Here is a 12,915-nt window from a genome sequence, read left to right as displayed (position 1 = left end):
ATCAAGAAGCATTGTTTCTTCTCACTGTTTCTCAAGTGTTCAATATGCAACATAGAGCCCTTACGCAAGCAAATTCTTCATTCTAATGGTGAGAAAATTCTGAATTCTAATATGAAACAGTGATGGTGAACAAACACTTAGAGCTTGACAGGCAGATTTGGCATGTAGGTATGTACTAGATACTAAGTATAAGGACAAGGGTATAACATTTAAGAAAGGGCATTCAAAAAGACTTGTCAAAAATACCCTTTAATCTCTCACAGCCTAAGAAATATGCTGCCAAGCGTCAAGAACATGAAACATTTTAAGTGTTTTAGTGCAAACATAAAACATATTTACAATTTTTCTTTTTTACTTTAAAGAGAATGACAAAATGATGGCTTGATCCTTCCCCACCAAGTCTGTCATACAAATGTAATGTCGGTCACATGACATGACAACTACTTTTGCATTACAAAACAAAAAAATAAAAAAAAATAAACCACAAGAAAACAAATGTACACATTCATAGTTCAGTCCCTTCCGAGAAGTGGCACTCTGACGTTCCTTTAGACAGTTCCATTACTCTTCATGGTTCGCCAGCGGTCTTTGATGTTGACCGACGTGCGCCCCTCAAACGGGAATGCCTCACGGATCTTCGCCCAATTCCCCACGCCGAAACGCTCCACGCCCTCCTTCACCCAGCGAGTCTCCTCCTCCGTCCACATCTGCAACACAGAAAGGAACAAGGGGCTTGGACACATGCAACACCGTCTCTAGATTTTAAAGGGACACCAGGCAGGGTTTTCGTGTTAATTAATCATCTTCGTAAGTCGGTATATGGTTAAATGACTCATTACAGGGCGAATGAAGACTCTCTCACCCGCCCCTACTGCCTGTAGGAAGAATATCCCGCTTGCAAGTTCAGTGTATCGTACCCGCCGACCTTCAGTCTCACAAAGTCTCAGACATTGCGAGAAGCAGGATCAGTTTACATCCTGCATCCATAGCACAGAGGCAGGCTAACAAAACGCTAGCGATTGTTGCAAACGTGTGTATAATGGCAGAGCCGGCGAAGAAGCAGCGAAAACCCTTGAAGATGCAAAGAAAAGAGCTTCAGACCTAGCAAGGGCTCGCACACGTATCGACACGTACAGGCGCTAGGGGGAGTTTCGTAGAGAAAAAGCATCAGGCTTGCCTGGTGTCCCTTTAACTAGGCCATCTTCATTACTTAATGCCACATGTTTATAAATAGAATCGAGTATGGCAACGTCAGACGAGGGTTTCTACTGATCTGTGATGACTTTATAGAATAATGCAAAACTTTTTTACATTCCATCACTGCCTTACCAGACGGATAACAGGATAACTTACCCTTTTCCTTCCATTGCTTTTAGTCACATCTGGGAAGATAGAAATCAGAAAAAAAGAATTATTAAAAAACAAGCACTCTTCTGAAATACACTACATATAACAAAAACATTATGTCATACATGGCATGTAAGATATGTAATTACTTGCATTGTATTCATTAATTTCATTCAAAACAACTAGTATGACCACAAGTATGACCTTGGTATGTGTATTGGAGTAGAATCACAGACCTTCTCCTTTAATCTACAGGAAATTATTTATTTATATGTACCAGTTTTCCTGGTGCTGCTGAAAAGCGAATCCTCGTCGCTCCACTCCTCCCTGGTTGCTGTGACGTTCATCATCTTGCTGTAAAAGGAATGGGAACGTGCGCCGGCAGCGCTGTTAGCAAAAGACTTGCTGCTTCTGCTGCTCCTCCCTGCCTCGGAGCCACACGTGTGATACTGGCTAGAGGAGCTCTGCATCGTGCTCTGGGCCACGGCCTCTGCCTGGTCGAGTGCGGTCACCCCGTGAATGCCTTCACTGTCTTCACTAGAAGTGCCCCTGCTAGGGGAGACAAAGGCCAAATGCCTCGAGCATCTGGTGACACCTGCAGGACTTCCCCTAACTGTGGTGTCAGGGAGGGTGTCCTTCCGATGCCCAGGGGTGTTGCAACTGCCCCTGCTGCGAGTGGCAGAGCCCAATTCCCTTGAACGTCGGGTGGCATCACCAGAAGTGCCCTTACTAGGCGTGGCAGAAGCCAACTGCCTCGAACATCTACAGGCACCAGAGGTGCCCTTTCTGGGAGTGGCATCGCCTTCATCCCTAGAAAACCTGGGGGTGGCACCGGAAGGGGGCCTGTTGGGTGTGACAGAGGCCCTCTCCTTCAACCACCTGGTGCTGGCGCTAGAGGAGACCCTGTTGGGGGTAACAGAGGCCCTCCCATTTGTGTGCCTGGTGGTGGCGCTACAGGTGCTGCTGTCGGGGGAGGCTGAGGCGCTCTCCTTCAACCACCTAGTGGTGGCGCCAGAGGGACCGCCGTCAGGGGTGGCAGAGGGGCTGCCCTTGCTGGGCATGTCGGACTCGGGGAAGGGGTCATTCTGTCGTCGCCGTGCCGCCACCTTTGTACGGTAGAATATCGCTGTGTCACTGTCATCACTCTCAATCTCACGTTCTGTCTCTGTCCCTGTGTGCAACCTCTTACTCAGTCTTCTTACACGCCTGCATACCAAATAAGGGGGCACTGGGTCAATGAAACCACCTCCACAGAGGTGGATAACTCTGGCTTCAGCAAGTAAAAGTCCTACCACACATGGGTTCTACCTGTGCAGCATTAGTGGTGTCACCAATTAGCTTATGTACCTGGCTTAAGAGTTGAACTAATTGGAAGCCATTGGTTTAGTGAATGGTTTGAACAAATATGTGGTAGGACTTTTATGTTCTGAAGTGTATTTATTTACCCCTCTGTTCAAAACGCATAACTCAACTCCATGCACCTGTGTGCAAGTAAATATGCAAGGACATTGTTACATGTGATCCCTTGCTTCCCATTTTAGCATCTTGGTCTATCAGCTTGAGAGAACACAGGCATCATGGGATTTTTACTTGTTATCACACATTTGAGATTTGGACATGTAGGTGAGTATGCATTTTGACAAAACAAACAAATAAATAAATAACAAATTGGTTTTGGCTGCCTATGTCTCCGTTCAACCAACAGTTCCACTGGTATAATAAACAGTGGATCTACTGAAAAGAAATCTCATTTCAGAGTGCATGTTTGACACTGGACGATTATTACCTGTTTCTCTAAACATTACACCACAAAAGTAAGGGCATACATAAATAAACTGATGTAATGCATCTCTGAAGACAGTTTGCAACTAGTTGACAAAAAGTGTGAAGAGATGGCAGACCACACAACAACGTGACGAATACTACTCTGCTAGCCAGGGCTCAACATTCACGGTTGCCTGGTTGCCCATGGCTACCAAATGGTTACAAGTGGCAACCAGTTTGTCCCCCCCTGGTTGCCCCTGTGACAACCACATTTGGTTGGCCTTGGCAACCAAAACCTCATGCCTGGTTGCCAAGAAGATGGCAACCACTTTTTAAAAGTTAAAGCTGAGCCCCCTGCTGCTAGCTATTTGATAGTTGTTTTACATCACAGCTATCCCAAACTTCACCTGGTTCAACACTACTTACTAAACGAATCAATTTACAAAGTATTCCTGCCCCTTTAGGGAATTAAGTTGTGTGGGAGTGCATGCCAATGGGTCAGCCCAGGATTGATTCCCAAACCCGCTGTTGTGAGTCCGTGCCAATTTGGAAAAAGGTGTCTGCTATATAGTAGTCACTTTCCTATTACTTTAGGTCATTTGGTCCGTCATCCCCTCTATTCCCTGACGCCAATTTCTGTTCAATCACAGTCTATTGAACATTGCAATCAAGCATTTCACTGCAAGCAAAACTTAAACATGGACGAATTGAGACATGAGTTCAGTCAGTGCTGCTTTAGAAAAAGTGATGAAATTTAACAAGTAATGCAGTGTTTCAATCAGGGAATCAGCAAGCATAGAGGCATTATAGGCGCACATACAACTACACAGCGAGTAGCGTAATGTGTGCCGTCGTGAATAAGTTATCAGAAATAAAATCTTTCTTTTTCTAGTTTCTTATTATAGTAGTACTTTTTTTCAATATGAAACAATATCAGAAGTACGTTAAGAAAGTCATATGAATATACAAAATAGAATACATTTGAAGAACAAGATCACAGATAAAGACACTAGGGATGCAACAGCACACGGTGCTCACTGATCAGCATGTATCAGTACAGGTTTTTTGGGCCACGGTAACGATATGGTTTCGGTATAAACAATTAATTAATTAATTTTATTTAAGTCCTTTTAGACAAGTCTCTCCACTCGGCGGCCATTTGTACGCTAGTTAGTTTATTTATCTATTTAGATATCAGCAAGCTATCGGCCGATTTCCATGAAACATGGAAAGAATGGGCTGGAGGAACCCCTTAAACAAAGCAGATACATCCGATGTGTAATTTCACTTTAGATAAATTTGGAAGACTTGGCAGCAAACAACATTTCTGTAGTGTATTTTAATGGCAATCATGTTAGAAGCGTCTCCTCCAGACTGCATTAAGTCAGGCTTCTGGGCTGTAGGCTTAACTTTGTTTTTTTTTTTTACTTTAAGATCTTTAGTTTGTACCGAAATCCTAAATGTTCCCTCATAATGGATATGAAACCCGGCAGCGCCTCTTCAAAATGTATTTCTTTCTTACTCCATTCATGTCAGCTGTGCCCTGGTGTTTCTCTAACTCATTTGCATACCAGGGTTGTGCAAAATTCAAATTGCAATTCTGCTTCCTGTTTGCTACCTCAATTGAAATGCAAGTGAAATTCAATAATTGAATTGGAATTTAAGAGCCACTTTCAATTCAATTTTGGAATTTTGCACAAGCCTGTTGCATACTGAGCACAACAACCTATCGACGCATTGCTACATTAGCAGGGAAGCACTGATCGGTTGTAGAGGTGGCAGGGCCGATGCACTGGTTCTCTGGAGGTGTTTTGTTAATTTCTAACGTGCGTATAGTTTGCGGCTTATCACGGTTATAACATACCGTGTACGGTTGCATCCCTAAAAGACACACACACACACACAAAGAGAAAACTCTTGCTTTAACTTGCTGTGCAACAGTGAAGAGAATCTGGTGATGACACACATCCTCTTCCTAACAAACTAAACTAAAGCTTTGTCTTTAATATATTCTTTTTACCTCATGGTTAGCTCCTTCCGCCGTTTCCTGTTGGGTGGCGAACTGGACAGCGAGAAGTCCTGCGGACCTTCGTCTGTGGAGCTGTTGTTTGGGCGCAGGGCGCTCCCGGGTCCTGGCCTACCAGGGGTGGTTGGCAGCAACCCTTTCCGACGCTTGGCACCAGCCCCGCTGCCCCTTGTCGGTGTGTCAGGAATGGGGTCCTTCTGACACCCAGGGGTATTAGAACTACCCCTGCTCGGTGTGCCAGAACCCAACTCCTCCGACCGTCTGCTAGTGGCACCGGAGGTGCTCCGACTAGGTGTGACAAAGCCTTTGTCCCTAGAGTTCCTGGTGGCACTGGAAGAGCCCCTGTTGGGAGTGTCAGGGGGAGACTCCTTTGAACGCCTGTTAAGGAGCGGGTCCCTCAGTCGCCCACGACCCCTGCGCTCCTCTCTGTCCGGTGTCGACGACAGCGGCGGCGTTCTGATGTTCTCCTCCAGCTCGGATGGCAACAGGGGCTCATCTAGCATGGAGTTCTCGGCAGCGGAGTCAGGGTCAGAGGTCGAGAGCTTCTCCGACTGATAGGTCACTGGTTGGCTGTCGGGAAGCATGATCAGCTGTGGTATAGTTACCTTGCAGTAGCGTCCACCGATTATCCGTGACAGCAAAGAGCCTCCGATCACGTTCACTGCAGGCTTGGCGTGCTCAGCAGGGTCTGGGGATTTTGACGTGGGTGTTTGTGGATTCGAGGAAGGGGGAGGGGGAGGGGAAGGGGAAGTGATGTCGCTGTGGGCTGCTGGGGGGTCATCCCGGCATCGGGAGCGGGTGAGGCGCTTGGGTTGAGCCAGGAGGCTGGGCGACTCCGCCTGCGAGAACAGATTGTCCGTGTCGGAAGACGAAGGATGTGGTGGGGAGACGGCAGGCACCACTGCATCGTCGTCACTCACGTCTCTCTCTGCGTTTACCAAGACCGACTCTTCCTCCTCCTTTTCTCTGACTGACTTGGACTCCTTCTGCTCCACTTCAATGGACTCATCCCCCTCATCCGCATCTTTCCCTCTGTCCGGCTCCTCCTCCTGCTCTTGCTCCTCCTCCATGGCCGCCTCCTCCTCCTCCGCATCATTGTGTTGTGCCACCACCTCTTCCTTTTCGAAGTCCTCCTGCGGAGTCTCAGAGAGGTGGAGGTGCAGACTATCCGCCTCCCGTTTCTCCTCTTCCTCCTCATCCTCAGCTTGCGTGTCTGACTCCGTCGCTTCCACACGCACCTCCTCCCCAACAGCAGGAGTCTTCTCCGGAACGTTCTCCTTAGGATTTACGTCCTTCTGAATCTCCACCACCTCCACCTCAACCACTTGCTGCTGCTGTTGTTGTTGCTGTTGTTGTTGCCCACCCTGTGCTTCCTTTTGGGCCTCCTCTTCGGCCTCCTTGTAGACCTCCTCCATTAGTGTGGAGAAGGGCACATTAAGGCCCAGTTTCTGGGCCTGACTCTCGTAGACCTGCCTCAGCACCTGTAAGGTCACGTATCCCAGACGGGCGTCTGCAGAAACGGAGGAGCTGTGAAGAGAAAAAGAGGTAAAAGTTAGATCCAATCAGATTTGCTTACCTTAAAGTCAGTAACAACAAACTATGATTAGTATAGGAAAAGTTAGGCATTAGGCACTAGTTCATGGTCTTAGAAAAAGAAGAAAAAGAAAAAGAAAAAATTGCACTCAACGGGGTCATAACTGAAGTGCTCCATTCACAGAGCGTAAAAATTGTTTTAGAAGACTTGTCTAATTTTTTCAAGCATACACGCCGCTCTCATGGCTGGTGTAGCTGGTTCCGTTGATTATAGAGGAAGCTTAATTGTTATGTGCCACATATTGTGTAGCTTCTCTGTCAGGCTCCAAATGTATATTTTATTGGATAACATTTCCAAACGTTAACATTGGAAGTGTTATCTAATAAAATACACATTTGGAACCAGAGTGAACATTTTCTTCCTATTTTGAAGTTTATCACCAGAGGTCAGCATCTTGCTAACAGCGTTTTGGGGTGCGTTACTCTCTGTCTATACATACGGTATTTGTTCATGGTCTGACATATATAAAATATATGTATGTGTATTTGTATTTGTATAAGTATGTGTGGGCACAATGTTATAAAGCAGTAATAGCACTGTCGCCCAACTAAGTCAGTCCGGGTTCAAATCCCTGCATGTCCGTATCGCCTTTGGATAAGAGTGTCTGCTGAATACCAGTCCCTTTTACTTCACATTCTACTTTTTATTATAGTGTTTTGTCCTCACGGGCAGGCTACACTGGGCACATGACAAGCATCGTGGCTCGTATGTCTGTCTCTGTGTGTGTGTGTGTGTGTGTGTGTTGGTGTGTGTCACTCTGTGTGTGTGTGTGTGTGTGTGTGTGTGTGTGTGTGTGTGTGTGTTTACTGTGTGTGTGTGTGTGTGTGTGTGTGTGTTACTGTGTGTGTGTGTGTCCTTTCTATTACCTATGCTCTGGTGCATCTTGCTCTTGGCGTGGCTCAGATGTGAGGTCAATGTGGTTCTCTGTCTGGGTTCCGTACTCTAACCTCCGTGACCTTCTCTTGATGATCTGCGATTCCTCAACCATTTCATTCCTCTTCCGAACAATCTGCAGGACATCGAAAAAACAGACACTGGTTATAAAATAATATAACACAACCAGACAGAAAGGTAATCATTGTTGTTAGCCTTCTCCTCCAAACCCTTAGATTGACCATCACATATGATTCAAATAGAGCATAGGTTAGGATTTCTTTTACAAGGATGTTGCATGTAGTCTCACTTTTAAGAATGGCATTGAGTCAGTGTTTTGTTGTGAAGTGATGTTTGTGTTTATGGTAATTAGCAGAGGCTTTTATTCAAAGTGACTTACACAGACATCAATAAACATTACAATAACATTAAAATTAGCAGTTTAAAGTAAAATATATATAGCCTAAATTATATTTATAATAAAGAAATTAATCTAATTATAATCTAAATTATATTTATAATAAAGAAACTAATATTAGTAATAAACTAATTAACATTTAACAAAATAATAACAATAACCATAAACCTAAAATCACACCTCTGTAATAAATCAATTAGCCAGATATAAGGAAAATAGATGCTTTTTGAAGATCCAAAAACTATCGCAAAAACAAAGAGCATAAGGTAAACCATTCCACCGAGGAATCACAGAGCAAAAGAGTCTTGACTGTGACCTCTCAGTGTTGATGGAAAGCCAACATAGCATAGATGATCATCAGAGGATTGCAGTGGGCAAGAGAGGCAGTGATACACAGGAATCCAAGATGGTGTTAATCATAGCAGAACATGTATTTAACCCAAGAATTATGTGTCTGTTTGTGTGTGTGTGTGTCTGAATAGATGGGATAATACCATTGATAGAAAAGGCTGAGGCATAGTGTACACTCTCTCGATAAAGTCCAGCATGTTCTGCCTGAACTGGCTGTAGGACGGTTGCTCCAGTGTGGGGTGGGTGCTACATTTCCTCTGCATCAGGTCTGACAACAGCTTAGCCTGAAGAACACAGATTACACAATTATTAATTTACACAGATTATGCAATTTATTTATTTTGTCTATATATCCAGTATATTTTTTGGGGCGTTTTGCCTTTAATGACATAGGACAGTAAAGACTGACAGAAAGAGACTGGAAGAGAAAGAGGGAAGTAAAATAACATTGTGTTGCTTAAGGCCCTGTGTCCACCAATCACGTTTGTTTGTGCTGACAGCGCTCAGAGCGGCAAGGGCTTTTTGCCACCGAGGGTGCTGAGCGCTGTGAACGCTGAACTTCACAGGATTTTTATAGAAAATAGATGCCATCGGCGCAATAAACGTGATTGGTGGACACCGGCCCTAACGGTGCTGATATGATTACTTAAGGTCTTTATTATCAGTGGGTGTTTACTGTGTGGTGACCCAAAGACCTCTACAATGCACACTGTAAGTTTTAAGCAGTCACAGAACTCACCTTGCCCACTGGATTTTTCCTCGTAGGGAAGTGTTTTTCCAGCATCTCCTTAGCTTTTTTAAAGTCTTTACTTTTGATGCAAACGACAACAACCTACAGAATAAAATATTTTGAACCAACAAGGAAAGAATGCATTAACACTGATGCTAAACATCAAAAACATAAATACTGGGTAACACATAGCATGACACAAGCCTCTAATTCTATGTGACCACTAGTTCACTGACAATTGTAAGCAGAGTTAAAGTTCAAGTTGACTGGGATTTAGCAGATATATCCAAAACGACACAAACTTGCAACAGCAGGAACCGAACCCGGGTCAACCGGAAACAATAGAGTGCACTGAACGCATGCCCGTGCCTATGTGTAGGGGCCTTAAGATGTGGCCTAATTAATTAAGTTGGCCTAATTAAGAGCTGTGTGTGTGTGTGTGTGTGTGCCCTCACCATCTCTCTCAGTGATGTGTGGACTCTCTCCAAATCTGACTGTGGCACCTCAACCTCAGCACAGATTTTCTCCAAAACGTTCATGGCTGACTCAAGCGGAGTAACAGAGTTCAACTCAAACTCAATCCCTGAGGATAAAGACACAGCAAAACATATCATATACAGTACAAACACAACAGCAATGGACCTGGAATGCTGCACTTCATTTGAACATACCGGTACTTCATTTTATGGTAGTTACACCTGTGGTTGCCCTGCTAGTTAAAATAGCTGCTGCTCAACAGGACACAATTGAATGATTGAAATGAAATGAATGATTCTGGTGAGTTTGCACTTACATACTAATTATAAATAACTATGACATGTGAACCTGATGTCATATAGGGGTGAACGATTTTGGAAAAAAATCTAATTGCGGTTTTTCTCACCAATATTGAGATTTCGATGCGATATGCGATTATTTTTAAGCTCTTTATCTTCTGTCTTATTCAACAAAGACAAGCAATATATTATTCTATAGTATGACCAACACAAAATTAGATAAGTTAAACATAAACTGTTCTTTCCTGGAGCCCAGGCTTATGTTATGATGGCATTAGGTCATTGAATAAGATTGATGAATGAAATATTTTTTTTTAACTACTTTAATCACATTAGTAGACCTATATTTGTTGAACTTCCATTTAATGATTCTGATTCGTTTCTATTTCATGTAGATATGACCTTCTTTCGTTAGTTAACAAATAGGTCCACATGTAGTGGCTCTGACACGGCTTCTTCTTGTCCACACGCACACACGCACGTACGCTCCTCTCCTCTGTAGTCTACTTGCACGTGAATCAGAACAAATTACTGTAGATTGTTGTAGCGCAAATAAATGCGGCCGAATGACCGTTCGGCTCGGTGTTAACTAAAGGTTAGCATCATCAACACCGCAGCGCAATACGCATGCATGCAAATTAACTAGTTTGTTCATATCACACCAAAGCCAATCGCGGAGACAAAACTCTTTAAACAGGCAAAGTTATCAGCAGTTAGCAGCATGTATGTAGCCTAGAGCCTTAGCTGGTAAGCTAATGTTATAACAGCTGGGTTTTTGGTGGTTAGCTGTGTCAACTACTTGCACACACACTACTATAACATTATGCATCAATTCATTACCTGTGAGATGAAATGTTTGTGCCACCAACCCCCTTGGATATCGCAAATGCCCCCACTGTCACTGTACTCCAGTAAACAAAGTCCCCAGTGCACAGGTGAATGGCTGCTGTGCAGCCTAAACAGTCGTGGAGTTTTAATCGTCAGCTGGACAAGTGAACGAAGTTACCAGCCAGAGTAGCAGCACAGGGGAATTATGAACTAGAACTAGAACCAGGGACATGGTAGGTTCGAGCAAAGGGTAATGAAGAGGTTTATTTTTAACCAAAGTAGCTCTACTGATCAGACCTTTCTTGACACTGTTAGCTGGTCCTCTTGTTTACGTTTTTTGCTTCTTCAGTGGTCAGTGAGAAGAGTCGGTGGCGCGTCGGCAAGCGCAAGTATAAATGCGTTTTGGTGACGTCACATATTACAAACCGCAGCCTTTGCGGTTTGAAAATCGTGTTTCATCATATCGATATGATCGCAAATGCAATAAATAGTTCAGGCCTAATGTCATATTACTTCTAACCAGATGCTATGTTATCTCCTAAACCATACCAATATGAACCCAATGACGAGTGAACCCAATGTCATATACGCATTCAAATCAAAGTCAGTTTTCTATTGCTATTTTTATTTCATCTACAACGTCTGAATGGTAGTGGAAGAGTAAAAACTAAGTTTGAACGTTATGGCAAAAGATATTGCACTGGAACCAATAACAGAGAAAGAGAGAGAGAGAGAGACAGCACTGTTACAAAAAGCACTGTTTAACTTCACTTCCATCAATTCCAACAGCTAAGGGTGTTGACGTTAAGAAACATCTTACCAAGTTTGTCGCCGTCATATATTCGAGACAAAAACTGTATGATTAATAACTTCATGGGTAAGCTACTGTTGGCCTCTATCGGCATCTCCAACAAACCTATAAAAAGCAGAGTACATGTGTTTACGTTAGTAGCAAGCTAAGTTACATGAAGAATACACCGACGATTCATTTCTAGATTCATTTTCTAGTTAGCAAATCGTATCTCCTCTGCTGCTAACCTAAACCTGCAAGTTAACGTTGAGTTAACGTCACTTCACGGCAAGACAGATACTTAACGTTAGATCTAACGATGCGTTCACAACTGCAGACGACTATGATGATCTTGTTTCCACAAATGTTAACCAACTTTCAGCTAACCGAGTCGGCCTAACGTTTAAGTTTGGGATGCAATGCTATGAGTAACCTACAAATGTTAACGTTATGTTATGCTGTAGAGACGTATGCTGAGCCAACAGCTAATGTTAATATTAGTTTATGGATGAGTGTTTCACATAACGCATCAGCAGCGTTAACAGTTAGGGTAATGTTAACAATGACACTTGACTGTTGTTGACACACTTCCGAAATCATTTGACCCACATGTTTTCTTTGCACTGCTGCAAACTAACGTTAGCCATGTCAGCCAACTTTATGCTTCCCAAGTGTATTAATGTGTTAGCCAGCTAGCATAGTTAGGTTACATGAAAGCTAAGTTACCGTTACATACTGTTCACTAACGTTACTTACTTTGAAGATGGTCTCTAATTTGGGAAAACTGCGTGTATTCATCATCCCGAAAAGCGTCGAGGGCTTCTGCCACATAAAAATCCAGACACCATCTGTTGACAATCTCAAAGTGTGTCGCCTTTTTGGCCCTTCGACGCGAAGCCATCGTGTCTGTTTACTTGCTAGCAGCTAACTCTCCGTGGTGCTTTCAGTTTGTGGCGGGAGTTCAGCTCCGCTCTCGTAGCCGACCTGCGCGAGCTCAGCAAGCGGCTGTGGTTGGATGACTGGGAGATGCACCCGCCCACGAGTAGAAATATGCAACAAACTTACAAACTCGGGACAGTAGGATATCCGAGATTTCACTTGTCCATTGTAGACTATTTAGCCGCCACCAGGTGGCTAGAATAACAAAAAGGCAGCCTACTTGATATCTGCTTGATATTATTACAAGGATAGCCCTAACCTCAGTTTAGTTTATCAACCATAAAATATTACACTGTAGCCTATGCAGCGCTGGGAATTGTAGGCCATAACGTAAATACGACCTAGGCTAATTGTGTAATTATATTGACGGAGTTTTGGAAATCTCCAACACAATACGAATATTCTATAGTAACATAGCTTTTGTTTGTGCACTATAATGCATTATAGCCCTTCAGGGAAAATACACCATTGAAAATACA

The 12,915-nt window shown here is 43.6% G+C and overlaps 1 protein-coding gene across 1 annotated transcript; it reads right to left on the bottom strand.

The window, feature by feature from the left end:
* Positions 1 to 233: 233 nt before the first annotated feature.
* terfa (telomeric repeat binding factor a) lies at positions 234 to 12,461 on the bottom strand. The gene is made up of 10 exons (XM_048267981.1): positions 12,254 to 12,461; positions 11,528 to 11,623; positions 9,559 to 9,686; positions 9,113 to 9,205; positions 8,517 to 8,657; positions 7,598 to 7,740; positions 5,132 to 6,664; positions 1,625 to 1,701; positions 1,354 to 1,382; positions 234 to 707 (listed from the first exon to the last, which is right to left on the bottom strand). The coding sequence occupies exons 1-10, from the start codon at positions 12,396 to 12,398 to the stop codon at positions 549 to 551; spliced, it is 2,544 nt and encodes an 847-aa protein (XP_048123938.1). The 5' UTR covers positions 12,399 to 12,461; the 3' UTR covers positions 234 to 548.
* Between the last annotated feature and the right edge of the window lie 454 nt (positions 12,462 to 12,915).

This window comes from Alosa alosa, chromosome 17 (genome assembly GCF_017589495.1).
Source record: "Alosa alosa isolate M-15738 ecotype Scorff River chromosome 17, AALO_Geno_1.1, whole genome shotgun sequence".
NCBI classification, from domain to species: domain Eukaryota; kingdom Metazoa; phylum Chordata; class Actinopteri; order Clupeiformes; family Clupeidae; genus Alosa; species Alosa alosa.
This window is presented reverse-complemented; position numbering and strand designations above follow the sequence as displayed.